At 37.6% G+C, this 26,655-nt stretch overlaps 1 protein-coding gene across 2 annotated transcripts in view; it reads left to right on the top strand.

The window, feature by feature from the left end:
* The window catches only part of KLHL15 (kelch like family member 15), a 32,133-nt gene extending 8,518 nt beyond the window's left edge, over window positions 1–23,615 (top strand). Inside the window, exons 2-4 of one of the 2 annotated variants that reach the window (XM_032330177.1) lie at window positions 4,390–5,101; window positions 20,776–21,867; window positions 22,182–23,615. In XM_032330177.1, the coding sequence (XP_032186068.1) occupies window positions 4,397–5,101; window positions 20,776–21,867; window positions 22,182–22,193 (1,809 nt within the window). In that variant the 5' untranslated portion in view covers window positions 4,390–4,396 and the 3' untranslated portion in view covers window positions 22,194–23,615. Of the gene's footprint in view, window positions 1–4,389; window positions 5,102–20,775 lie in introns of both variants that reach the window. The other variant, XM_032330176.1, reaches the window with a different exon arrangement.
* Window positions 23,616–26,655: the final 3,040 nt, after the last annotated feature.

The following is a 26,655-nucleotide window of genomic DNA, read 5'->3' as shown; positions in this document are numbered from 1 at the left end:
TCTCAGTGTTCATCAAGAGAAGTGTACTCTTCATCCTCTTTTTTTCTTCCATTCCCCCCACCAGCTTCCCCTCTGGCAACCACCAGTTTGTTCTCTGTGTTTAAGAGTCTGTTGTCTCTTTTTCCTTGTTCATTTGTTTTTAAAATTCTGCATATTAGTGAAATCATATGATATCTGTCTTTCTGACTTACTTTACTTGGCATTATACTCTCTAGGTCCATCCATCTTGTTGCAAATGGCAAGATTTCTTTTTTTTTCTTTTTTATGGCTGAGTATTATTCCGTGTGTGTGTGTGTGTGTGTGTGTGTGTGTGTGTGTGTGTGTGATCTATATATGTATAACTCCACATTCTTTATCTATTCATCAGTCAGTAGACACTTAGGTTGCTTCCATATTTTGGCTATTGCAGATTGGTACAGCCATTGTGGAAAACAGTATGGGGGTTTTGCAAAAAATTAAAAATAGAATTACCATATGACCCAGTAATTCCACTTCTGGGTATTTACCCAAAGAAAACTGAAAGCATGAATTCAAAAAGATCTATGTACCTCTATGTTTACTGCAGCATAGTATCTCTTTTTAAAAATTTCCTTTAGGGGCACCTGGGTGGCTCAGTGGGTTGGGCCTCTGCCTTCGGCTCAGGTCATGATCCCGGGGTCCTGGGATCGAGCCCCACATCGGGCTCTCTGCTCTGCGGGGAGCCTGCTTCCTTCTCTCTCTCTGCCTGCCTCTCTGCCTACTTGTGATCTCTGTCAGATAAATAAAGAAAAAATCTTTAAAAAAAAATTTCCTTTAGATGGAACCTTTTTCAGAAAGGTGAATGATAGCTGTTTGAGACCTAATCTGATAGTGACAGCTGTTGAATAGAGAGGGTCACTTTGACAAGGAGTGAAATATATGGTATTTTAGGCACTATCAAAATAACAGATTAATAAAAGACAAGGTAGTCTACTCTCAAGTATATGAATGCTAATGTCCAGTCTTGTACTGCTGAATCTTCATTAAATGTGACCAATATCTTGACTGATGTTAGAGTGCTAATTGGTGATCCTGAGAAAGATAATGAAATATCAAATATTTTATCGGTTTAACTTACTGTGTTTTTTTAATTCCAGTTATTCTGAAAATTGATCGTTAATGTGATGTGAGTAGTCCTCTATTAACCATAATGTTTGATTATTCAGATACCACACTGTATGATGTTCCTTTTGTTCCCAGTGCTCAGTTGTGTACAGATGCCTCATATCACTTGGAAAATTCTAAGCTCTAATTCTAATTTTACCTTTAAAAAATAATTCAGGAAAAAAAATCCTAGTAGCTTACTTTAATCTTGAATGTATTAGTAAAGTTGTTCTGTCAAGCATTGCTTGCAGAGTCTAAAATATTTTATATCTCTTTTCCAAATGATAAACAGCCCTCTTGTGTTCTGCTTTTCCAAAATGAAAGTATAGCTTTTGAATTAATGGAGTACTAATAAAAAAAACCTTGATAATAATTTCACCTTATGCGTATTTTGCTGCCTTAGGTAAGTAAACATACTATGTCATTTAATCAGTAATACTTGAAGGTAAGTTAGGGACAAACTGGGACAAGAGCACCTAGGATGCCTCTTGGTAAGATGGGGAATACGGAAGAAAGAACTGATTGGGAGAGGGTAGAATTATGACTATTTTTAGACATGATGATTTTGAGATCCCAGTGGGGGGGGCACTAAGTATCTAGCGGACCATTCACCACTGGGACAGAGGTGGTCAAGGTATGGGTAGAGGTGGGTAATAGGAGAAACCCTGGGTTTAAGTGAAGTCATTTAAGGAGACACAGTGTTTAGATGAGAAGAGAAAAAGGTCTGAGAACAGAAGTCTGGGGGGACACCAGTGTTCATTCCAGAAACATGAGTCCAGGGAGGAGATTTCAGAAGTAAGCAGCCCAGGAATAGAAAGACAATTGGGGAAATAGTATCCTGAAACAGAGCAAGTGATGAGCCAAGGGAGGAAGTCATACTGCAGAAGGATTCTGAGAAATAGGGGCCAGTATATAATCATTGGATTTGGCAATTAAAGGGTTTTTTTTAAACCTTCAATTTTTAAAAAAAATTTTTATTTTAAACCTTTAATTTTTAAAATGAAATTTCAGTTTTTAAAATGAGATTTTTAGAAATGAAATTTCAAAAACAATAGTACACTTCTGTGGCAGGGAGATTAGAAAACACAATTTAGCAAAAGGGAACAAATTAGAACTGCTTAATATTCTATCATCCTGAGATAACCGTTTTTAACATCATGTTCTATTATCCTTTCAGACATTTTTTCTTGCTGACCAACAAAGGATTTTTTTAAAGATGACTTTAGACTGGGATAACTGCTGAATCAATGGGTTAATAGGTCAAGAAATTAAACATAGGGTGTCACAGATAACATATTGATGAAACAAAGTAGAAAAATACAGTGATAGCTTACTCACTAGGGTGGAGAAGTAGTGCTTTTAGCATGGCCATGGAAGCTGCCTTTTCATTGCCACATCGGAGGCCTCTGCCAAATCCAGGGTGCGGGAGGGATTCCCGAAAGACACATAACCTCCATGCCTACCACAGTGCCTGGCACACACCGAGACGCTCTTATGGCAAGTAAAGGAGGAGGTAATGGTGATAGAGTGGGGGAGACCGGAAAGGAAAGCACTTGGGAGATTGGGTCGGATACTAGAAGGTCTACGCAGGAGAAGGACAGAAAGTAAAGTTTGGGATTGATAGGCCAAGTGAAAAGAGAGATGAAGGTTAAGCCAGAATGAAAAGTTGACAGTTGAGATTTAGGTGGTAACCGGTTTTAGATTGTGGTGCATTCTAGCAGGTAGAGGAACACGGTTTTAAAATGGAGTAAGGGGGGAGGTTGTAGGAGTTGAGGTGGCCAGGGAAGTTAGACTTTGTGGGTTTTGTACGAGTGATCTTATGTGAGCATTGAAAAGGTGGAGAACAGGAGCCTTAGCCGGATGCCAAGGTTGTCCATGAACATGGGGGCGAGAGTCATTGGTGAGGATGTGGGTATGTGATCAGTGACAAGGAGCAGTAGAAGATAGATTTTTATCTGAGCGAAAGGCCATGTTTTAGAAAAAGGATAGTAGAAACCTAAAAGAAGGCTTAGAAGGTAGGCTTAATAACAGAGAGTATTTTTTTGTATGTTTAAATCAGACTGTGGAGAAAACTTTGCGACCAGCAGGAGCTGGTAGGGGAGTTTGTTTACTCTGACCCAAGGTTCCACAGGGCACAGACGAAAAAGGTAGGGAGGGAATTGGGGATGGGAGGAGGCCCCGGAGCTGGGAAGGATGAGAGGAGAAGATAAGTGGCCCTTGGCCTGGCCGGCAGGGTGGAAAGGAGAGTAGTCGTGTGAAAAGGAGAAAATTACTTTGCTTCAGAAACAGTCTAATAAACTCAATTAGTTTATTCTGCCCTAGAAGATCTAATTATTATTCCATTCTCTTGGCTTCATTTCTCTGATATGCAAAAATGTGCTTTCATTCCTTTCAAAAAATTTACATATTTATATTTTAAATATATAAATAACATGTGATCATTGTTTTTTTTTACAATAAGGTTAATGAGGTAAGTAAAAAAGAGAAGGGGGTAAATCTCAGTTTCTTGAAATCTTACTACCCGAGGATATCATTTTGGTATCTGTTCCTCCAGACGTTTTCTTATCTCAACATACATGTGTGTATTTAATTTTGGAAAATGCACCAAGTAAACTGCAGTTGTCTGCTTCATTGCTTTTTCACGTAACAATACCTAATAAACATCCTTTGTCAGAATAGGTAGACTTCTGCCATCGTTTTTAGTTGTTACAGTACTCCATTAGAGAACTATACCACATTTACTTCATATACTCTGTTGTTGGGCTTCTGAATATTTTCCAGTTTTTTATTATAAGTAAGGCTAGAAAGAAAAATCATGTGTGTACAGTTTGGCATATTTATCTGATTATTTCCTTCGGGTAAGTTCCTAGGTTTTTTCAAGGTCAACAGTGGTACCTTTTGGGTTGATTTCTTTTTTGTTGCTTTTTCTCATAATTTAGCATTTGGCTGACAAATCCTTTTTGTGTTGATAATTTGGGGACATAGTGAAATATATTTGGTGAACAGTGTAAAATCAGTGGGCTAGGCATATATTATTTGTGAGTTAACAATTTACCATCGTTTGATCGATACGTAATAGACTTTTTCCCCAGGTAGGGAAGCCAAAAACATTAGCCTGTAAACCTTTAGGTTGTCTTCTCCCAAAGGGCTTGTACATTTAAGACTTAGGCAGTGGAATTGAGATAATTATGAAAAATTGTTTAAGCTCTTAAGTTAATAATGCATGGAAATGATTAACACAGTTTTCTTTGATTACCTTTTTTCCAGGTGATTCATGGCAGGGGACGTGGAAGGATTCTGTTCCTCCATCCATGACACCAGTGTCTCTGCCGGGTTCAGAGCACTGTATGAGGAGGGATTGCTTCTTGATGTCACTCTGGTTATTGAAGATCATCAGTTCCAGGCCCATAAAGCACTCTTGGCCACCCAGAGTGATTACTTCAGAATTATGTTTACTGCAGACATGAGGGAGCGAGATCAGGACAAAATTCATTTAAAAGGTCTAACTGCTACTGGTTTCAGCCACGTCCTTCAATTTATGTATTATGGAACTATAGAACTGAGTATGAATACTGTTCATGAGATCCTTCAGGCTGCCATGTATGTTCAACTTATAGAAGTGGTGAAGTTCTGCTGCTCTTTTCTATTAGCAAAAATCTGCTTAGAAAATTGTGCAGAAATTATGAGACTCTTAGATGATTTTGGTGTAAACATCGAGGGAGTCAGGGAGAAGTTGGACGCCTTTCTGCTAGACAACTTTGTGCCACTCATGTCCAGACCTGACTTCCTGTCTTATCTGAGCTTTGAGAAGCTCATGTCTTATTTGGATAATGATCATCTGAGCAGGTTCCCAGAGATAGAGCTGTACGAGGCTGTGCAGTCTTGGCTGCGGCATGATAGAAGACGCTGGAGACATACCGATACCATCATTCAGAACATCAGGTTTTGTTTGATGACCCCATCCAGTGTTTTTGAGAAGGTTAGTGCATTTGAAAGCAACAGACAGGACTCACCATTTAGTTGAGGCAGTATGTCTTTATAGGTCAGATTCCCAGGCTTGGTCAGGAGCTAAAAAGAATAGTTTATAAGAATAGTTAGTGGATAAGCAGTCTAATGTGTTGTAGCTTGTACATTTAGGTTTTTAAAAACACATTTTGTGGGGGAAAGAAGAACCAGGTAGGTAAGTAGAGTAGTTTTGTTTTAAAAGTACTTTTAAAGTTGAAGCATAATTATTTAATCCAAAATATTCCAAGTTTGCTTTAGCTTTTCTTTCTTTTCACAAAGTAATTAAATCTGAATTGGGTCAGGTTAGCTCCGTTTTTAAAAATTAATTTAAGTAATACATGCAGAAATTAGAGTTGAGAGGAGTTTTTGTAGTTTTGAATGATGTACATTAATGTAGTTTTGTATTCCTCTAAAATGTAGTGAGTAAACATAAAATAGTTCTTGAAAAGCAATAGGCCCTAGTGGTGATGCTTCTCTACCCTTACCTAGTTGTTTCTTCCCTATGCTTAAGTAGTTCTGTTTTTCCCGTTTCACTATGAATACTAACTAAATTTAACCATGAAAACATGTTTATGTCTAAAACCATTGTTTTGGCATTTCTAACTAAATAGACTATAAATCCTCTGTCAACGTTGATCAAACAGCCCTGTGCACATTTTACCATGTAACAGTTCTGTTCTTTGAAAAATAGTCTTTCTCCAAAACAGCCTTGCCCTTTTTGCACGCAAGCATCTTTCATTTTTATATCAGAGTCTTCACTTATGATCTTTTCTTGCCAAAAGGAGAGAAAGCAGTTTCAGTAATTGCTTAACTTAATTGGTTTCTAATCATACGGTTACCTCTGGGGCTCTGTTTACCTCTTGCATCTTTTCCTCTTTCTAGAAAGCACACTTAAAGCTTTGGTTCAACACCCTTCATGTTAAATAGTTCTTTAGCTTTAGTTACCACACGTGGTGATAAAAATATAATATTTGCAAAGGAGGGTTGTTTACACCATTTGAAAAATAAACAGATTTGCCCCTGCAGATAACACTCAGCAGTCTGGCATGTTCCCCCCCCCCCCCGAAATGCTGTGAAATATCATTAACTTATACTTTTAATAGAGAACCCAACTTTATGGGATTTTATCTTTATTCTCAGAATGCACTGGATCTGGCAGAAATAACTGAAACTAAAGAATACATTGCTTAATTACTTTTTGTTGGGTGATAATCGGCCCCACGTCAACTATGTCAATCATTTGTCTCTGATAACGATTTTTTTCCTTACTAATGTTTTTATTGTTCTCTTTCTCTGGGGAATTCTGTTTTGTCTTTATGCACTAAATGCAAATGCTCTCCCACGGCTTAAACAAAACCCTCCAACTTTAGTCTAGATGGAAGTACTGGTGAAATAAGAAATAAAATTTCTCCTTCTGTGGGACAATATAATGGATAATTGTTAGCAGTAAATGATTTTTAATTGCTGAGTGCTGAGCCTTTTTATGTTCTAATTACCAGTTCAAGGTGGTCAGTAGTGACAGTGGCTGAAATGAAAGTTAATACCATCGGGTAGTTTTGTAAATTACATGAAACATCTCATGTACCTTCTGATGGATTTTGTTTGCTTCTGTAGCATAGGATGTGATTATTCACCACTGGCCCAGGATTGGGTAGATCTCCTCAAAATAAAAATGTTAAGGCTTCCTTCTTGAGTTAATTTCTAAGGAAAACTTCATAAGGCCCTGGCCAAAGAGGGAGCTTTGTTTTTTTGTAATTTAGAAATCTTTCAGTTTTATTTTAGTAATACTGGTAAGATCAATGGAAAGTAGTCAGTGATTCTTATCTTAGTGATGTACGAGAGTTACTGCTTATCATAGTACTCTGTGGCTTTCTCTTCTATTTTACTTCCAATAGAGTTTAACATACATTGGCTTTCTGAATGTTGAGAAACATTTTTGAGAGCTTATCTCTAGAAATAAAACTTCATAAACCAAACTTAAATGGAAAATTGGGTTGGGAAATAAGAATTTGAACTATTTTGCACCATACTATTTTGAGTTCCCTTGAAAAGAGGGCCCATCCATTTTTCCTTTACTTAGTGTGCTGCAGGTCTCAAACAAAGCCATTTTAATATCCATTATATATGCACACTGCCAGAAAGGGCACAGAAATAAAGACATGTTACATCTGTGCTGGTCCTTTTTTAGTATGAGAATCTACATAGGGAAAAGCGTAGGCAGTTTTGATTTGTGGTTTTATCCTATTTGCTGAAATTTAGAAAAACAGAATATTGATAGGCACATTTTATTTTTAGCTTTAAATTATTAAAACTTCCTATGACTTTCTAAACATTAAATGTCTGAAAGAATAGTGGAATGATCACCCATAAACATATCCTTTAGGTTAAGACTGTTATCATCTTGCCGCCTTGGCTTTAGCTGTGTAAAACCATTTCAGAGAATGTTGTAGACATTATGACACTTCATCCCTAACTGCTCGAGCGAGCAGCTCATCTCCCAAGAGTGAGGAAATTCGACATAACCATAATACCATTGTTGAAATTAACAATAATTCCTTAATGTCATGTAATAGGCTCTTCATTTTGTGATTTTTCTTACTTGTTCCCTAAATGTCTTTTTTTTAAGCTGTTTTTTTTTTAAAGGATTTAATCAAGGTTCATACAGCATATTGGATTGTTGTGTCTCCCTTTGAATCTGGAACTCTCTCTCTTTTTTCTTGTTTATGATGAGGATGTTCAAACATGAAAAGATGGAAGAATAGTATAACATAACTCTGTAGCTGTCACCTAGGTTCCAGAACTGCCCTACCCAAATTCAGTGCCATTCCACTTAGGTTAATCAACAATAATATCATGTGATAGCTAGTCCATATTCAAATTTTCCCATTTCTCAAAGTGCCCTAGAATCTAGTCATTATTTATGTATTGCTTTTGATTATCACATCTGTCTAATCTTAATCTAAAACTGTCCCGCACTTTTTTTTTTTATTTTTGAGAAAGGTCAGATCTCTGATTGTCTTAGTGTGTCCCACATTCTGGATTTGTCAGATTATTTCTTTGTGTTGGTGTTAACTTAGTTCCTCTTTTCCTTATGTGTCCTGTTAACACATCTACTTCTCAGCATTGTGTTTTTTCAGGAACAGTTACAGGGCAATATTGTTGTAATGCCAAAGAAGTCTTGGCACTTAGCAGCTCTAATCAAACTTAGAATTTACCGTTTTTCTTTCCTTAGGAGGCTAAGTAGCCTGATCCTATGACTGAGGTAATCAAGAATCTTATTCATAGTATTATTAGATTTCTTTTAGATTCTTAAAATTTCCCTCCTTTAAAAAAAATGGAGAGCCTTTCCATTCAGTTTGATGGGATTAAAACTAGCTGAAGTCAAGATTAAAAGATTGCTTTCTAATAAAAAATTAGTGTATAGCTATGACCCTAGAACTGCGTTGTTCAGTAGGGTTACTGCTTGTGGCTACTGAATACTTGAGATGTGGCAAGTCTGAATTGAGATTTTATTAGGATGACAAAAGGGGTGTAAATAACCTCATTACTCATTTTTATATTGATCATAGCTTGAACTGATATTTTGGGTATACTGGGTAAAATGAAACACATTATTAAAATCAACTTCAGGTGCCTCGTTAGTGCAGTAAGTAGCGCGTCAGTCTCATAAAATCAACTTCACCTTTGTACTTTCTTAAATGTGGCTACCAGAAAGTGTACAAGTAATCAGTGGCTCACATTTGTGGCTCTTTATATTTCTTCTGCACAGCGCTGCTCTAGAAGTTCAGGGAGTGAGTTGTTCATCAGAAACTCTGTGAACAAGAATATGGTAAACAGTCTTTCTCACATATTAGACCCTTTTCCTGGTTTCTCAGCCTTTTAAGATGTTCTGCACGCTCTAATGTTGAATGAGCTTACCTACCTACCTATTCTTTAGCGTGGCTGATGAGGTTAACTTGAACGTAGTATCTCTTTGTCAGGATCCCGACCCTGGCCTTAGGAAAATAAAAAGCAAGTGAACAAAGCTTGGTGGAAGGAACCTGTGTGGACTTTAATTCTTTCTTTGGTGGTAATGAACACATCTGAACAGAAGCTTCGTAGTGAGGGAACGGGGCCTTCCGCCTCTCATCGGGGAATAGCCCTTTTCGTTGCGGGGACCTGAGTCTTGTCCTCCAGCTATGCTGCAATCTTTGAGTTGATGCTTCTGTAGTATCTTTCTCCCTCATCCTCTACTTTTCTCCCCAGCTGAAAACAGATGGTCTTAACTTTTGTACTGAGTACTCTGTGGGACCATCACCAGAGAGATCATGGCTTCCAGATTTCCTCACTGAGTTCCTTAGAAGCCACCGGGGTTAAGCGCACACTTCTGCACCTCACGGTCCTCTCCCTTCCTGCTCTAGCAGCCATCGTAGGAAGCCCTTGGACCGGGAAGCGAGCAGACCTGGGTTCCACTCTGAGCAGTGCCACTTGTTCTGGAATAAGATTCCTAACCTTTCTGAGCCTGTTTTTTTGTTGTTGTTTTTTAAGATTTTATTTATTTATTAGACAGAGATCACAAGTAGGCAGAGAAGCAGGCAGAGAGAGAGGGGGAAGCAGGCTCCCTGCTGAGCAGAGATCCCCATGCGGGGCTCAATCCCAGGACCCTGGGATCATGACCTGAGCCGAAGGCAGAGGCTTTAACCCACTGAGCCACCCAGGCACTTCTCTGAGCCTGTTTTTTAATCTGTTAAAGGGAACTAACCTGTAGCCTCAACCTTTGTGTAGAGCTTTTGAGGCACAATCTGACATATATAAGGTGTTCTGGCCCAGCTTGGGTCATTTAGAAGTTGTTAGATAGTCATGAAAATTCAGTTTGTTTGCATGAACAAAATATAGCCAGAGAAATTTAATGGCACTGAAAAAAGCACAAGGTGTGGGAAAGCTTCCAGATGTGCAAGCCCAATTCTGGGGATTTCGATGTATTATCAAAGAAATTAAATTTTAAATTTTAAATTTATTTCAAAGAAATTTTAAGAATTTCAAGGAAATTTTAAATGTACAATTTATTTCAAAGAAATAAATTTTAAGGATCTTGTCCTTTTAATATAGTTGTTGAAGAGGTCTTAGGATTCCTTTTATCTCTAGTGGATTGTTTTTTTAAGATTTTATTTGTTTTACAGAGAGGATGAGTAGAGGCAGTGGGAGTGACAAGGAGAGGGAGAAGCAGGGTCTCTGGCCGAGCAGGGAGCCCGATGCTCAGCTCCATCCCAGGACCCTGGGCTCATGACCTGAGCCGAAGACAGACGCTTAACTGACTGAGCCACCCAGGTCCCCTCTGTAGTGGGTGTTTAAAATAGACTTCATTTTCAGTTTTTACTGACAAACGTCTGTGGCGTTTTTGTTTTTTGTTTTTTACTAGCTCTGAGGGTCTTTGCGTCTGTTAACAGAGATAAGGCCTGACATTTGTCATTCTGAATTTCAGTGATGGGAAGATTTAAATAGTTTAAACCTTGCTTTCTTTGGTTTTTTGGTTTTTAAAAAAACGATTACTGCTTTATTGAAAACATTTTATGAAGTAAATGTATATTTGGCAAAATGCTATTATACTTTTTTTGTATAGAAAAGATCTTCTTAGCAAAATTGTTAAATTATTCATTTACATACCCATATGTTGGTTCTTTAGTACAGTGACATTTTAATATTTTTGAACCTAGGGCATCTTCAATATCATAAATATGCATAAGGTAAGAGTGTGCCAGTGATTCCCCTTAGAAATTGTATTAATCATAAAATCTTCCAGTTTTTCAAAAGGAAGGAAAATCTTTCAGTCCTGTAAAGATTAAAAATAACACATTTGTTCAGCTTATAATTAGGCTTTTACAGTTGGTTTTTCACTGGCTGTTCAGTAAGGGAGCAGATTATAAAGATGTATTCTGCTTTATTCTTAATGTTTTATAAACTAGTTTGTGATAGTCAGGTTCCCTAGTGTGCTTTTTTCCTCATGTATTAAGTGTAATTCATCATATGGCCCCAAATTGGGGTTTATGTAACTTTTAAAGAGCAAAGCTAATGTTTTAGTGAGAAAAAAGTTCTCTTTTACTGAGAATATATTTGGATTTAAAAACTGTATCTGCATTTTATGAAAGTTTGTTATAGAAACTTTTACAACTTTGAGATAATTTTGATAGTCTGCTGAAAAAAACCCAGCTTCATTATTAGTAAAAATTAATCCTAGTATCAGAATAAAACATGCTACAGAAGAATTTCCTAATACCTTTTTTTAAAAAGGCTTTAACTTAAGGTGCAGAATTTGTGGCTTTAAAAGCTACATGTTAAAATGGGGGTAAGGTGTCTAGTGCTCACCTTGAGAGGGAAAGAATTCAAGGATTATAAATTAAGTGTCCCAGTATAACCTTGGATACTGAAGAATGTTAGCTCTCAGAACTGGTCTTCACAAAACACTGATAATCTTCCAAATATTTTCTCTGTTAGCATAGGTGATGTAGATAGCATTAACAGTGGACTGTGTGACACATAAGTAAATTGATTGTCCTTAATGTCACACTTGGATGGTGTGATATTCCGGTTAATTGAGGCGCGGACCACTTGTAACGACACTTTATGGGTACGGTTGCATCTATGTAAAGTGTAGGTGCTATATGCCCTCCAGAATTCCTTTACTTAGATACTGGGACATGTTTTGACTAATCTAACACTTGAGCGATCCAAAATTTCTGTCCAGCAGCCAGACCATTATCTGTAGTGTTACCACAGTTCAGCAGAAAACTCAAAGTTTATTTCTAATAACTTCAGCTACAGCCAGACAAATCTAGAGGAAAAAACAGAAATCTGCTTCTAACCCTCACTGAAGTACATGAGAAACATAAGCAGTGCTTTATTTGACAATACAAATGTTTGTTTGTTTGTTTGTTTGTTTGTTTTTACAAAGTCAGTAACCTAGATTTCAAATGTGAAATTTGGTTAGGGTTCCTAATAAGTTTGAGTTGTTTTTGAAGAAGTTTAAAATCCCCTTCGTATATTAAATAGTACTTACACAGCTATAAACTTGAAATTGTTTAAACTGACAGTCAGCTAGCTCACTTGCCCCTTGGAGTGAAAGCACAGAGAGGAGCGGGTTTTCTGGTCGAAGCTAGGTTATTAGGTTAAGCGGACTTTCACCGTTCACTTGGTGTCTTTTTCTGTATCCGTCTCCTTTTTACCTACCCCTCTTCCCCAGCCCCGTGGACTTGGATGATTTAATTAACATGGGCAGAGTTCTTAAAAAATCACCCAAGGTGTTTTTCTCCTCAAGTCTTAAGCCCTTTATGTAGGGGAGTAGAGTGCTCTTGTTTTCTACCTTTGACTTGCATTCATCCCAGGTTCGTAGGTTCCTGGAGGGTGCGGTAATTCACGGTGTGCACTGCTGTTGGATTCCCCTGGGAGAGAGACTTTGGTGGGAGGTGTATGAAGCCGGCAGGAACCTAGTGAAAACAGGAGTTTACTAATTCAGTCTTGCTGGTTTTCCTTTTAAATAAAATAAATGGCTGAAGAAAACAAAGTTCTAGAATTGGAAATTAGCCACGCAGGAAGAGATGGAATACAGACAGCTATATTGACTTGTAGAAGGAGAAAGTTTTTTTAATGAACGGAAGAAAAAGGAGGGAGAGAGACCAAATGATAAGCAGAAATCGAACAAGATCGGAGAAGTTAGAAAATGGGGACGAGGTTAGCAACAGGAGAGGAACAAGGGCAAATACTAAGATTTTAGGCCTTAAAGTTTTAATTCTCAGATTTAATATTTACTCAGAAAATGTTGCATGTGTCACAGGTAAGCCTTGCTCATTTAGAAGTTAGCTTTAGGATTAAACCTTTTTGGCTTTCCTTCTGTTTTACCATATTTTAAATGAAATTACAGTATTTATGTAGTTGAAAATATTTCCATAAATAGGAAGAACTTTAGAATTTAGTTGTACTATCTAAATATAACTATAATGAAATAATACAATGGACTTAAGGGGCTTTCTGGAAATCATTTTCTACCTTTTAGGCTTGTGCACACTTAATTTCTAGTGGTGTTCTATGAGTTGGTTGAAATTGGAAGGAAATTAGACTTTCTGAGCATACTTATTTTTGAACTACTTATTTTTCACTGTAGAAAAGTTGAAGGGATAGACCACTAACCAAATGGTGCTGAAACTTGTATCAGAGGGAGTATTACGTTGAGGAGAGGCCTCTCCCTTACCCCCGACTTACGCTGGTTTCTTGACTTCGGAAGTTCTGTTCGGTTGCCTGCTTGAAGAAGAGTTAGGTAAATCCTTACTAAAATTTGTCTTTACCACTTGGTATTTGACTCCAATTACAGTATTACTGAGAGGATTTGTGCTTAGCAGGAACTGATTTTTTTTATAGCCTCATCCTTGGTCGTTAACTCAGTTTTTCAGGACAAAGGGATTAATTAAAGGTATTTTGCACCTAGCTTTTTTGGTGATGATTTTAACATATATCAGTATAAGCTTCAGTTCTGAGCATGATTTTATAAAAAGACTTCTCATACTAGGGTAGATGCTTTTATAATACAGCACATAAAGACTGCTCCATGTTTTGCTGAATATCAAAATAATATTAAATGTAGCTGTGGTTCCCAGATGTATAATATGTTTTAGTAGATGCTTTGTTTCTGGATATTTCTTTTGAACAGATTGAATTACGGAGAGGGGATGATAAAACTGATAGCCGGGCCTGTCTTCCTTCCACATGACACCTTATACTCCTCATTCTGAAAATTACGTTAACATTTTGGGATATAGGAAGGGCCTTAGGTATCTTCATGCAACTGATTGTTTTTATAAGGAGAAAATATCTAAACCAGAGGCTTGTCCATAATCACAGTGCCTTGGGGACTGTGTCAAGCCTAAGATCTGGGATCTTTAGTTTGGGGATTATTCCGGTCCCCAGTGGCACTTCCCACCCCCCACTGATGGATAAACTAATAAAAGGCGTGGGGTTTTGTTTAAGTATATTGGGCATTTGAAAAAAAACATTTTGAAAGGTGAAATAGCTGATAATATCTTAAATTGGCTGGCTGAAGGCCTAAAATAATTTTAGACTGTAGCCAGCTATTTTTTCTTAAATATTTTATTTTTTAGTAATTTCTCCACTCAGTGTGGGGCAGGAACTTACGACTCTGAGATCAAGAGTCACATGCTTTACTGGCTGAGCCAGTTTTAGTAGATTTTTTAAATTGCAGATTTTTAATCAAACAAAAGTAGTAAGCTCTGTGGAAATGGCTGTTTTAGTTATATCGCCAGTTCTGTTTTAATTCTCAAAATTCTCAAAATATATGAATTACCTTTACAAGATAAAAATTTAATGAATGGATGATGTAACATTTTGACAGTGGAGGGAGAAACATGGAATTTTTGGCCAGTGGTAATATCTAGCTATTATTTCTTCACCTGAATATATATTTATAGGAACCACATTCCAATTTGATAATTTCTCACATTTTCTCCTTTATATGCACATACACAATTACATTAAAAGATCAGAGGAAGAAATGGCCAATTTAGGATTTTCAGATCACTGTTTTTGAGAGGTAACAAATTTAATTTTGTATTCAGTATAAGAGAAGATGCTTTTTTGTAATGCAGTTTTTAAGTATCAAAGTAAGAAAAGTAATATTGAATATATTCTAAGTATTAAGACAGCTTTTTTTAATCCTTTGAAAGGATAAGGAAAGTTCTTTAGAATATGAAAGAAATGTCATTTTCCCCCATATCTTGCTTTTGGAAGCACCTGATCTACAGATAAACTGTTAGGTGGGGAGTGAATGATGGGAGAAATGCTTAAGGATGAGCCACGTGATTCTTTTTTGATAGCTCCCTTTGTTAATGCATTCAAATGACTCCATTCATACAGCCCTCCACCTTTTGTTTTAAAGCAGAGTATCTGTAATTACTTTGTCCAGGATTATCAAAGAGGCATTAATTCCCCATTTCTTTGATGAAAGAAGAAACTAATTATAATTATGCTTATTTGTATTATTTGGTTTCAGAGGAAAATTGTAGCCCTGGGAAAAGGGCAAGGTAGATCTAGAACTTTGAGTTGTGACAGAGAGGAGGAGCTAAATTTCTTTGGTTAGAAGATGTTCTTGGGTATAATCTACTATCTCAAAGACACAGCTTCCATTATTGGGGGCCCACAGGTAGAACAGGCTGGATAAAGATATGTAGCTGTGATGTGGATTTTAACAGAGTTGAAGTGACGTTTTAAATTCTTTGGAGCTGGAGTTTCAAAGGAAGATGACAGAATGGATGGAGGGAGAAAAGGACAAAGGGACCCAAAGGTTGGGTAGCAAATGAGACAGGAGAATGACTATAAGAAGTAGTTAAGCTGACTCAGTTTGATGGAATCTGTAAGAGCCTGGGTTTGGAATGTGGAAGGCTATCACACAGGCTGTGGTGCCTCATCCTCATGTGACGCCAGGACCCCTCCGTGGCGCTCCTGATACGTGGTCCCACCTGGACTACCTCCACTGGCAGGAATGCTGACTCCAGAGGTGGCAGTCCTGACTTGGGGAGAATAGGTACCCATACCCTTCTTACATAGTCCTTGTTAAAAAAAAAAAAAAAAAAAGCCAAGTACAGACCTATATAGAACCCGAAAAGGGGCAACTGCATGTTGTATGTGTATACATATGTTTTCCTCTGAATATACTGCCAGCTGTATAAAAGAGTCCATTTTTATTTTTTGAGAATGTTACACTCTTCTGCAGTTTTTATCACTTGACATTTGAACAGCTGTGTTCATGCGTGTGGATTAACCTCCTCCTTTTTAATGACTGCATATGGTAAAGACTGCATACGAGAGTTCAGCCAACCAGTGTCTTATTTGTGAGATATTTGAGTTGTCCTGGTTTCTGTGCTCCTAAAATAATGTAATGAACATCCATTATCTTGACAGTTCTAATTAGAAAGCTTTTCCCTATGCTGGCCCCAAAATCTTTCTTCTAACTTCCACTGACTGGTTCTGAAAATGGTTGCCATCTTTCTTGCGAGTTTTCTCTTGAGTTTAAACATTCCTTGTCAGTTTTACCATTTTGTCATATGGTTTGGATCCCTTTGCTGTCCGGGATGTGGTCCGCTTTGTGATGTCTAAATTGTAGTGATGGAACTCAGCCCTCTTAGCTGTGGTTTTACCAAATGGAGAGGGTGGGATTGTCTGTTTTAATTCAGTCCATGATTTTCTTCTCCCCTATCGCATTGTTAGTCTGTATTGAGGGTAGTCAGTTATAGCTTTCCATTGGAGTTTATGGATCCCTGGAGTATTTGACAAAAGCTGTGGACTTCCCACCCTCTGACTTTACTGTGCCCCCACCCCCTGCTCCCGGAATGCATTAACACAAGTATTTCTGTAGTTTTATGTGGTTCATGGGTCCCTGGTGTTTCTCTTTATCATTGGACTTGTTGATTACTTTGCCACATTCATAGGTTCTCTCATTCTCTGCCAGTTCTGTTACGTCCTCATTCAACTGGAAGTGGTCAAGGTTTGGCATTGCTGGGTGAGTCCGTGCTGCCTCCCAGCGTGTAGCGCTTTCTTATCGCAAGTGATGTTTTTTAACAATACAGATCAGCCTCAGGCTAACCAGTCCGTAGTTTGGAAGTCTGGCTTCTAGTACTTTCCCATTCATGATTCCACACAGATTACGAAAAGCAATTAAGCAGCCTTATCTGTGAAGCCTCTCAGGATCCCAGGATGTGATTTTGAGATGAAATGACTTGAATTTAATGAGAATATCTATCTAGTTTTTCTTTTTTTTTTTTCCTCAGCCATCTTGGATTTAAGTTTCTTCTTAGTCATTGTGTTTGATCTTCAGATTAGAAAGAAGAAAACATCCTTAGCCAAGAATGGAAATAAAATAGGAGAAGGCTATTTGTCTCTGTTACTATTACATTGACCACCCCATCCAGGAGGGGCTTTCCTTTTGCCTCTACTTCTTTTTACTCTAACCTCTAAGACGCCGTTTATTCATTATCAGGCGCTTTGTAAAGTCACAGTTCATCCTGAGGCTTTAGCCTCGTTTACAATATGCTTACAGCTCCATTTCACCCTTTGTAATACTTGTTTTTTGTGGGTTTTTTTTTTTTTTACCATCTGTTGTAAGTGGTTTTTTAACATCTGAATTCCAGAAAGTTCTCTGTGCAGCACATCAGATTTTTTAGATACTTTCCCCTTTTCTTCCCCTCATCAGTGTGTTTTGCAATTATGCAGTCAGCATTATGCTTTTGAGAGCCTCCAAGCCTTCTTGAGCTTCTTTACACAGTTTCCGATCTTGGAATTGATCCTAATTTTCCTTTAAAAAACTTGAAATCTGCCTATCCAATATGTGCAACATTCCCCTTCCCTTCTCGATTTCCAAATGACATGGCTGCTTTCTGTAAAGCTTCCTCCTCCTTGCATCTTACCAATCATGTTTTATTGGGGAGAATTAGATCCAGAGTAACAGTTTCTCTCCTTTCTCCTCTTACTTTGGAAAGACTGAATTTTTATGCAGACCAAAAGTACATCATCAGACGCACTGACTTAAGCTGACACTTTTACAGATGTCCGCTGGTCAGTGATGGTAGCTAAGAATGGCTGTTCGTTGTACATTGCCACATGACAGGTACCATAGTCTCCTTTTCACATAGATGATCTTGCTTGTCTCCTGCCTTAGGGTTATGAGCCATAGGTACTAGTATTGTTTTCCCAGTAATACAGATGAGGAAATGGCTATAAGGATGTTGAGTTACTTGCCCAAGATCCCACAACTCCTGAGTGCCAAGGTTGGATATTTTCCTCTACTGGATTCTTAATCGGCTATCCTGGGCAGCTTGACGTGGTGCTTAATTACATTGCTGGAAGGGATTCTATTACTTCAAAACCTGTGTAGCTCTTAGGCCACTGGCTGTGCACAGTAGGCACTTAAATATTTAATTTGAGGTTTATGTTTCTTGTTGATTTCCAGGGTATTGCCTTTTAGCTCTTGCAATTAAGAAAAAGGTGAGGAAAAATGGGTGAGATACACCATTAGGCAATTCATAGAAGAAATGGAAAGACAAAAAAAGATGCTCGTTTTTCCTAAGCAAATGTGTATTTGATGGTTTTAAGAGACCCAGTTTTTAAATGGCAAGACTCTTTTTGTTTATAAATATGATACATAAAAAAGAATGCAGAGATGTTTGTGAAGTTTCAGAGATAATCATTATTAACGCAAGCAGGCATACACAAAATCTTATTCAGTTGAGCTACCAGTGTACAATTGCTTTTTTAAAAAACTGAATCTGTTGTGAACATCGTTCCATGTTAATAAACACTCGGTGATGATGGCGATATAGGTTTCCATTGTTTCTCATAAGTGATTGAAGCTCACTTCATTTCCTTTGTTCTGTACGTTTTTATATGTGAAGCAAAAGTAGAGGATGAGACTTCAGATCTATATTTTTTATTATTAGACTGTTTATTGAAATTACTTCTTTACCATTCATTATTTGATCTCTTCTACATTAGGTGTTTTGCTAGGCAGAGTGGGGTTGGATGTCCAGTCATTGTGATCCACGCAATTGATTCTTTGTTTCAAGAACCATTATACTGGGGCGCCTGGGTGGCTCAGTGGGTTAAGCCGCTGCCTTCGGCTCAGGTCATGATCTCGGGGTCCTGGGATCGAGTCCCGTGTCGGGCTCTCTGCTCAGCAGGGAGTCTGCTTCTCTCTCTCTCTCTCTCTGCCTGCCTCTCTGTCTACTTGTGATCTCTCTGTCCAATAAATAAATAAATAAATCTTTAAAAAAAAAAAGAACCATTATACTATCTTTTCTTTGAGAAGGGTCATTAGGATAACTTGTTGAACATGTATGTTAAGTGTTTTAATAAATGAGTTTGTCATTTAAAGAGTTTTCTAATGAGTAGTGGAAGCTGTGGAAATAGCTTTGGAGCAAGACTGTCCTGGTGCAAGTTTCAGATCCCCGCTCTTATCAGTTTTAGTCATGTAAACAATTTGGGCACGTCACTTAAGGGTCTACGCCTCAGTTTTTTCATCTTATAATTGATCCTCATTTTTTTAGAAGAATAGTGATGATTGTTACTCTCTTATGGGAGGAATAATTTAACTTGAGATATTACATGTAAAGCCTCAGTGAAGTGTTGATATCCATTTTGTCTCTTTTACGCAGTAAGACAAGGAATTCTCAACCTTTTTTTGTGCTGTTTACTCTTTCGCTACCCTGGTGAAACCCACGGAAGGACCCCTTCTCAGAATAGTGATACTAAAGCCATAAAGTTCAGTGATTGGGATTACAAAGGAAGCCAATTATATTGAAAGACAGTTACCAAAATACTTAAAACACATTTGTGGTCCTTTATGTTTCAGACTTTCTTTGGACCGAGGTGGGGAATGAATGAGAAAGATAGGGCAGAGGGAGGAAAAGGAAGCTCCTAAGTAAATGCCTGGTGCTGGCTCCCTCCCAAGCAGTCCCCCTGGATCCCCCACGGGTGCCTGGACCTCGCCATGTCCGTGTCCTCTCAGCAGCTCAGATGGATCACCAATGAAGTGGAATGCCTCTCCCGTGTCCCTTAGTGACAGCACTCTCCAGAGCACCTCAAGTCTAAATTCTCCGATCAGTCAGAGTCCTCTCTTTGGGAACCTATCCCTACTTCACGTCAGTCATGCACTTGTGCCCATTTTCTCTCTCAATATCTGATTTTCCCGTCGACATGGGAGACTCTCACCTCATCCTTGTCATTATGACACAGGCTTTTTCTTCGTGGTTGTCCAGCTTCCTACCTCTTCCACGAGGCAGCCTGTCTTTTGGGCCGGTTTGGTATGTTCCCTGTCTTCACACCTGCAGCACTCAAAGATGGGCTGTGCGCTCTCGTTCCCAGCCGCCAACCGCCTCGTTCGCTTGTTGGCAAATCTGTGTCTTATTTTCATTTCCCCAAACATATTCGAAGTTCTTTGAGGAAACAGACCCCATCTTATACTTAACATTTTTGTCTCCCTATGGAACTTAGCACAGTACTTAAAAGTGCTTCATAAGATTTTGGTTAAAAAAGAAAATCCTCACAATGAGGTAGTTCCAGCTCCAAAAACAAAAAGGAAAAAAATTGGACCTTGTCACCTGCTTGATGGTTGTAGGAGTTGCTGATATCCGACCAAGTCTTTATAGCAAAAACCTACTGAGAATTTTGCATCTTCTAAAATTTTTACTAACTCACTAACTTGATTGCCCAAGTTATTCAGTCATGGTTGCTCTTACAGTGTTCTTGTGGTTAAGGAAACCATGGCCGTGACTCCCTCTACTGTGAAACCTCTGTTTGTCCTCATAATCACCACTTATATCCCAGGGCCTGATATAGAATAGATGATCAGTACATTTTGCTAGAGGAATTTAGCTTGTGCCTGGAAAATAGCTTGTTTACTTTGAAAGGCTTGGGACTGTGCATAGATTATTATAAAAACAAATATATAATAGCTTTGTTTAAAAAAAAGTATGTGATCTTAATAAGAAAAGCAGTTTTAGTACAGCAAGCCTTAGATCATACACTAGTCTCCTTAGTTGGCTTTGATATATATATATATATTTTTTGCCATTGATGTTCTTTCTTTTCGTTAAATCATTTTACTTGTATTCTTAGGTTAAGACATCCGAATTTTATAGATACTCCCGACAGCTGCGCTATGAAGTTGACCAAGCATTGAATTACTTTCAGAACGTTCACCAGCAGCCTTTGTTGGACATGAAATCCAGCCGCATCCGCTCTGCCAAACCCCAAACTACAGTATTCCGAGGAATGATTGGACATAGCATGGTTAACAGTAAAATCCTTCTCTTAAAGAAGCCAAGAGTCTGGTGGGAGCTGGAGGGCCCGCAGGTTCCTCTGCGCCCGGACTGCCTTGCTATCGTCAATAACTTCGTGTTCTTGTTGGGCGGGGAAGAACTGGGCCCAGATGGCGAATTCCATGCTTCTTCCAAAGTGTTCAGGTATGACCCGAGGCAGAACTCTTGGCTCCGGATGGCAGACATGTCAGTGCCACGTTCAGAGTTTGCAGTTGGTGTTATTGGGAAGTTTATTTATGCCGTAGCTGGCAGAACCAGAGATGAGACTTTCTATTCAACCGAGAGATACGACATCACCAATGATAAATGGGAATTCGTGGATCCTTATCCAGTTAACAAATACGGACATGAAGGGACAGTGCTCAACAACAAGTTGTTTATCACCGGTGGAATCACCTCATCTTCCACCTCCAAACAAGTGTGCGTGTTCGACCCCAGTAAAGAAGGGACCATAGAACAGCGGACCAGAAGAACGCAAGTGGTTACCAACTGTTGGGAGAATAAGAGCAAAATGAATTACGCAAGATGCTTTCACAAGATGATTTCTTACAACGGCAAGCTTTATGTCTTCGGTGGTGTCTGTGTGATCTTGAGGGCCTCTTTTGAGTCTCAGGGATGCCCTTCCACAGAAGTGTACAACCCAGAGACTGATCAGTGGACCATCTTGGCATCCATGCCAATTGGCAGAAGTGGCCACGGTGTGACTGTGCTGGACAAACAAATAATGGTTCTCGGAGGCCTTTGCTACAACGGTCATTACAGCGATTCCATCCTTACTTTTGATCCAGAAGAAAACAAGTGGAAGGAAGATGAGTACCCGCGGATGCCCTGCAAGCTGGATGGTTTACAAGTGTGCAACCTGCACTTCCCGGAATATATACTGGACGAGGTCAGGCGTTGCAACTAATGACATCTTTCTCCCTTTAAAAAAAGCCAAACAAAAGATTTGTTTGTGACGAAGTAGTTAATTAAAAAAAGTGAAGAAAAACCTCACCAGTTTTACTATCAAAGCCATTGGTCTAATATCGTAAAAAAATTTCATTCTGTGCTAGCATCCGTTTTTTTTTTTTCTTTTTAGTGGCCTCAGACTCATGCAATAAGTTCATTCTAAGCGCTAGCTCTTGAAACTACTTCCAGAAGCAGTTTAATAGAGTGATCCACTTATCTGGGAAGTTGATTTTGTGCTTTAAACATTTCTTTCAGATGTCAGCGTAGGAGTCCTGCATCTTCTAAGAGAAGACCTGATAAGTGTCACTGGATGTAATTTCGGTTCCTATCTCGATCTGAAATCTTTTGGAACGTTTCAGTGTATTACAGTCTGTTAGACCTTTTGGTTTTATAATTTAAGTTTAAAACTCTTGACCTTTTTGCATGGCTTTTTGCTGAAAATGCAAAAATATAAATTTTCTACAAAATTAACTTTTTTATATTCAAAACACTATTTCTAAGCTGCCTTCTCTTATCTGCATTGTGTTAGTGAAGCATATCCATACTTGCATACATCTTATGAACATATAAGGCACATCTCCTTTTATGCGTGGTTAGGATTCTATATTTTTAAGCTAGTGCACTTGCACACACGGTTTGCCATACTTGTTGAATTTTAGATGTAACGTCTTTTCGTGTATTAACATTTTTAGAAAGTTAAAATAACTGGAGTCCTCATTGGTATCAAAGTAGCCTATCTTCAGTCCATACTGATTCAGTAATATTGGAACTCCGTGTATTCCTGAAACATGTATGGATTTCTGAAAACTAACATTTTATATTTTCTTTTCAAAAGTAAACGTTAGTGTTCCTTATTCAATGTATGTCTTCTTTTTGAAAATGTTTTTCTTTGCAGTCTGTTTAACGTTACCCTGTTTTTAGTGAGAATCGGAGTGGTAGACGCAGCCCGGGCCTTGCGGCGTGCAAGCACTTTTAAAGAGCATTTAGGTCATACCAGACTCCTAAATAGAGGCCCCTTAAAAGTAAGTGCAACTCCCATTCTTTACACTCAGTAAGGCTGCTGCGTCTGTTACTGAATGGAAAGTAGCAACTCGTGGAAAATTTGAGCTCATTTTTGATGTAGAGGTAAGAAACAGAATTATAATCTTACTGGTCATATCTACTTGTTTATTTAGTACAGAATACTTAGTGGCACCGGGGATGTAAGCCCCCAGCCTTTGTTTTATTTACTGAAAGCTACTAGCATGAAGGATAGTAACCTCAAAGTTCAGAACAGATCAAGAATAACTGTTTAAAAGCATTTATAGTAAGTGTTGTAGGATTAGCCGCGCACCTTTCAACTCTTTAAACTCAGAAGGAAGAACAAGATTAAGCAAGAATAACCAGGGAGTGGATCATTCACATGGATGCCATTTTCTCCTGAGTAGAGTCTATATCTGATACAGACTAGTTCTACACTGGCAAAACTTGCCAGGTCTTAGGATATTGGTGCAATATTGCAATGCCTTCTTCTATGGCTGTTGTATAAATTTTCTAGTTTCACTTTTTTTTTCTTTTTTTTTTTTTGCTGCTGCCACCACTGAACACAAAATGGAAGGGTGAAGTCACGGAAATGTGAAGACTTTTGGGTTTTTTGGTTTTCTTTTTTTTTTTTTTGTTTTTGTTTTGTTTGTTTTTTTTTTGCAATTAGATAACTATGAAAAGAACGCCTGATTTTAAAACTCCAAAACCGGAGACATTTGAGTTTAAGAAACAGTCAGGTACACAAGTAGTTTTTGAGAAAGAGAAACATTGGCGTTGGTTTTAGAAATCAAGTTAATGATATTCTTTTGTATATGAGACTTAAATTTTTATTAAGTGGTTCTGTCATTTACTTTCACTTTCTTAAAACGGAATTCAGTATCTTGTTTGCCATAGTAATATGAGTAAAAGTCTTTTTCTACCTTTTAAAAAGCATTTTTAATCATTTTACTTTTGAAAGTTAGGCATTAGGTTAGCCATTTAATTCTTTTTCTAATACATTAGTTGGTTTAATGTTTTGTGTGTGTGCTGTCTTGCTTTAAAGAAAATAACAATAATAACGTCTTCATTATTTTCCTCATCGTTGTCTTTTGCTGGAAAAAATCGAGACAGGGTACCCCATCAGGCTTTTATACGTCACACACCAGTGGTGGTTCTCTTTAATTGCTTAGGTATGACTTCATAGCCCCAGTTAGGGTAAAGTCTGGGCGAACAGTTGCATATTCTTGGTCTCCATTCTCAAGACACAAGACCAAGATCAAAGTTCACATTTTAGAAAATTTCTGAAATCTTAACTTGAACTAACTCTGGGTTCAGCTTCACACATAAGTCATGTCTGACCTGATGTTAGCTGTAATCAGTTTTGAGCTTTAAGAATAGTTGCTATTGCTTGGGTTCTGAATGTATTGAGAAAACTCACCTGTTTATATGTAGTGCTAATATAGGTTATTTTAAATCCATGATTAACTTACATTCCCTTTTAAAATTGTGGTTTAATTGTTGAAAGAGATTTATTTTTGTTATACTAAACTATGGAAAATTTTTCCATAGAATTTTTTTCAAGTTTATTTTTTGTGTGCTTCATTTGGAACCATTTTTGTTAATCTACATTGTATGTGCTCAAAATAGTTGTTTTTTTTTTTTAAATTCAGTCAGATTGGAAACTACAGTGTAACTGTTGTGATCCTTGTGTGTTTTCACTTTACATTTTAAACGGCAGACTTTACAAAAATAGCCGATTTTCATTAATTACATCTTAATTAGAAATGTTTGTTCTCCATATCTTTGACCCTCTCAGTTTCGATTTTAGTCTGCTTAAAGAAAATCCTTGCACTACAGCCATTTCATAAAATCCAAGATTCTCACATTGAAGGTTTTATATTGGAAGAAATACTACTGGTTTTTAAAAAAAGCAAAGCTTAATTAATAGAACTATTAGCTTTTCTTGAGACAGCATTCTGTGTGTCCTCATTACTCTGCTCTGTGTGTGTGTTACTCTAATTTGTGAAATATTGACTGAGCCCTTCACTTATCTTTTCTAAAGCAGCACCTTTGGACACCTCATTCTGGGAAGCCTGCTCGAGTCATAGTAAAGGACACACACATTTGTGTGAGGAGAAGTGGTAAAAATGGAGAGTTTTGTCTTAATTACATGAAACTAAGCTTTAAAATATTTTATAACAAATTATTTGAGCTGCATAATCTAAACATGTCAAACGTTCAGTGGGACTATTTTTATATATGTATATGTGGTTGTAGGTCATAACATTTCAGTTTATAATATAAATTGATATTTCAGTTTATAAGCTATCTCAGAAAAGACTAGCTCTTTTGAGAATACATAATTTAAAGTTTTAGACTGAAGTAAAACACAACATAGATAATAGTGTAAATTAGATATAACTGAGGGCTATATGGCAGTAAAACTGCTAGTGCCATTTTTCTTTTTTGCCTATTACACATTTTTGATTTTTTTTTTTTTGTACTCTGAACATTTTTAGGGAACATATGTTTGTTCAATCAGATTAGAGTTGGTTTGGGAATAAATATCTTCTAAAAAGAGATTTATCTTAAAAATGAAAGTCCTGAAAAATTAGTTTATTGAGAGTTTATAAAGTCAAATATTCAATAGACATAGACTGGAATCAGTAAGCTCGTGGAAGTCCTAGCCTTTTAGTACATGTACCCGTGTAACTTCGGTGTTACGTGAGCAACACCGAGAGAATGCCATCAGCTTGCTTTGTTCCCCCTCGATATTCTTGGATTTTCTTTTTACATCTTTGGGAACAACTGCATTAAAAACCTTATCTATCAGTGTGTCAGTAAGGATTAGGTGTTCGCTTTCTGAAGGAGAGTTACAGTGAGGTGGTCAGAGAGGTTATTTTCTACCTAACTTGTATATGCCCTCTACCTCTTGGGCATCCTTTGTCTATAGAAAAATATTTTGACCTTTAGGTACATTTTGGGCCAGTAGTCAAATAATCCTAGGGCCGATTTAAAAATCTTAGAATAATTTAAGGTTTGCCTTTTATACCTGTTTTGAAAGCCTTTACATTTTTGTCAGGTAATTTTTCCCAAGCCGTGAATATAATCTATTCAAACATGTTTATGCTATCCATTCTGTTTTTAAATTGAAAAAAAAATGTTAAAAGTGTTTATGAAGAAAAGTTTAAATAAAATATTTTTAATCTTTAAAATAGATTTTTCTCTTATTATTTGCTATCTTTATGCAACCCATCACTTTCAGAGTCACTCAGGACTTGATTAACAGTATACATTTTGTTTTCCTTCAGTGTGCCAAGGAAGTGCCACAAAAATGGGATTTCTACCAATGCTTTCAGCCACAGATTCAAATGAGTGCATTAGAGTGAAATTATTTACACTTACATGCAGTGGAAATTTTATAATGAAGCCAAGTAATTAAAGTTCCACTAACGCAGTTTTGCAGAATGGAAATGTAGTGTGGTGGTTTTGTAGGTTTCCTTTAGCATTTGTGATTGATCGTTCTTAAATGTGTTTCTGAGGTTAGTGAATAGGCAGAAACGAAGCTAGCTACATCACAGGCCCTTGGGTGTACATAGGCCCATGTGTGCCTTTAAAATGGACTCCTGAGAAATCTCAGCAGGATTCCCTGGATCCTGGCCTCAAGCCACCCTTCCAGCTTCTTTCTCTCTGTCACTTCCTGCACTCCATTCTCTTGTGATCTGTC

The sequence above is a fragment of the Mustela erminea genome, chromosome X, assembly GCF_009829155.1.
Source record: "Mustela erminea isolate mMusErm1 chromosome X, mMusErm1.Pri, whole genome shotgun sequence".
Classification (NCBI taxonomy): domain Eukaryota; kingdom Metazoa; phylum Chordata; class Mammalia; order Carnivora; family Mustelidae; genus Mustela; species Mustela erminea.
Note: the sequence above shows the minus strand (reverse complement) of the source record. Positions and strands in the feature narration are given on the sequence as shown.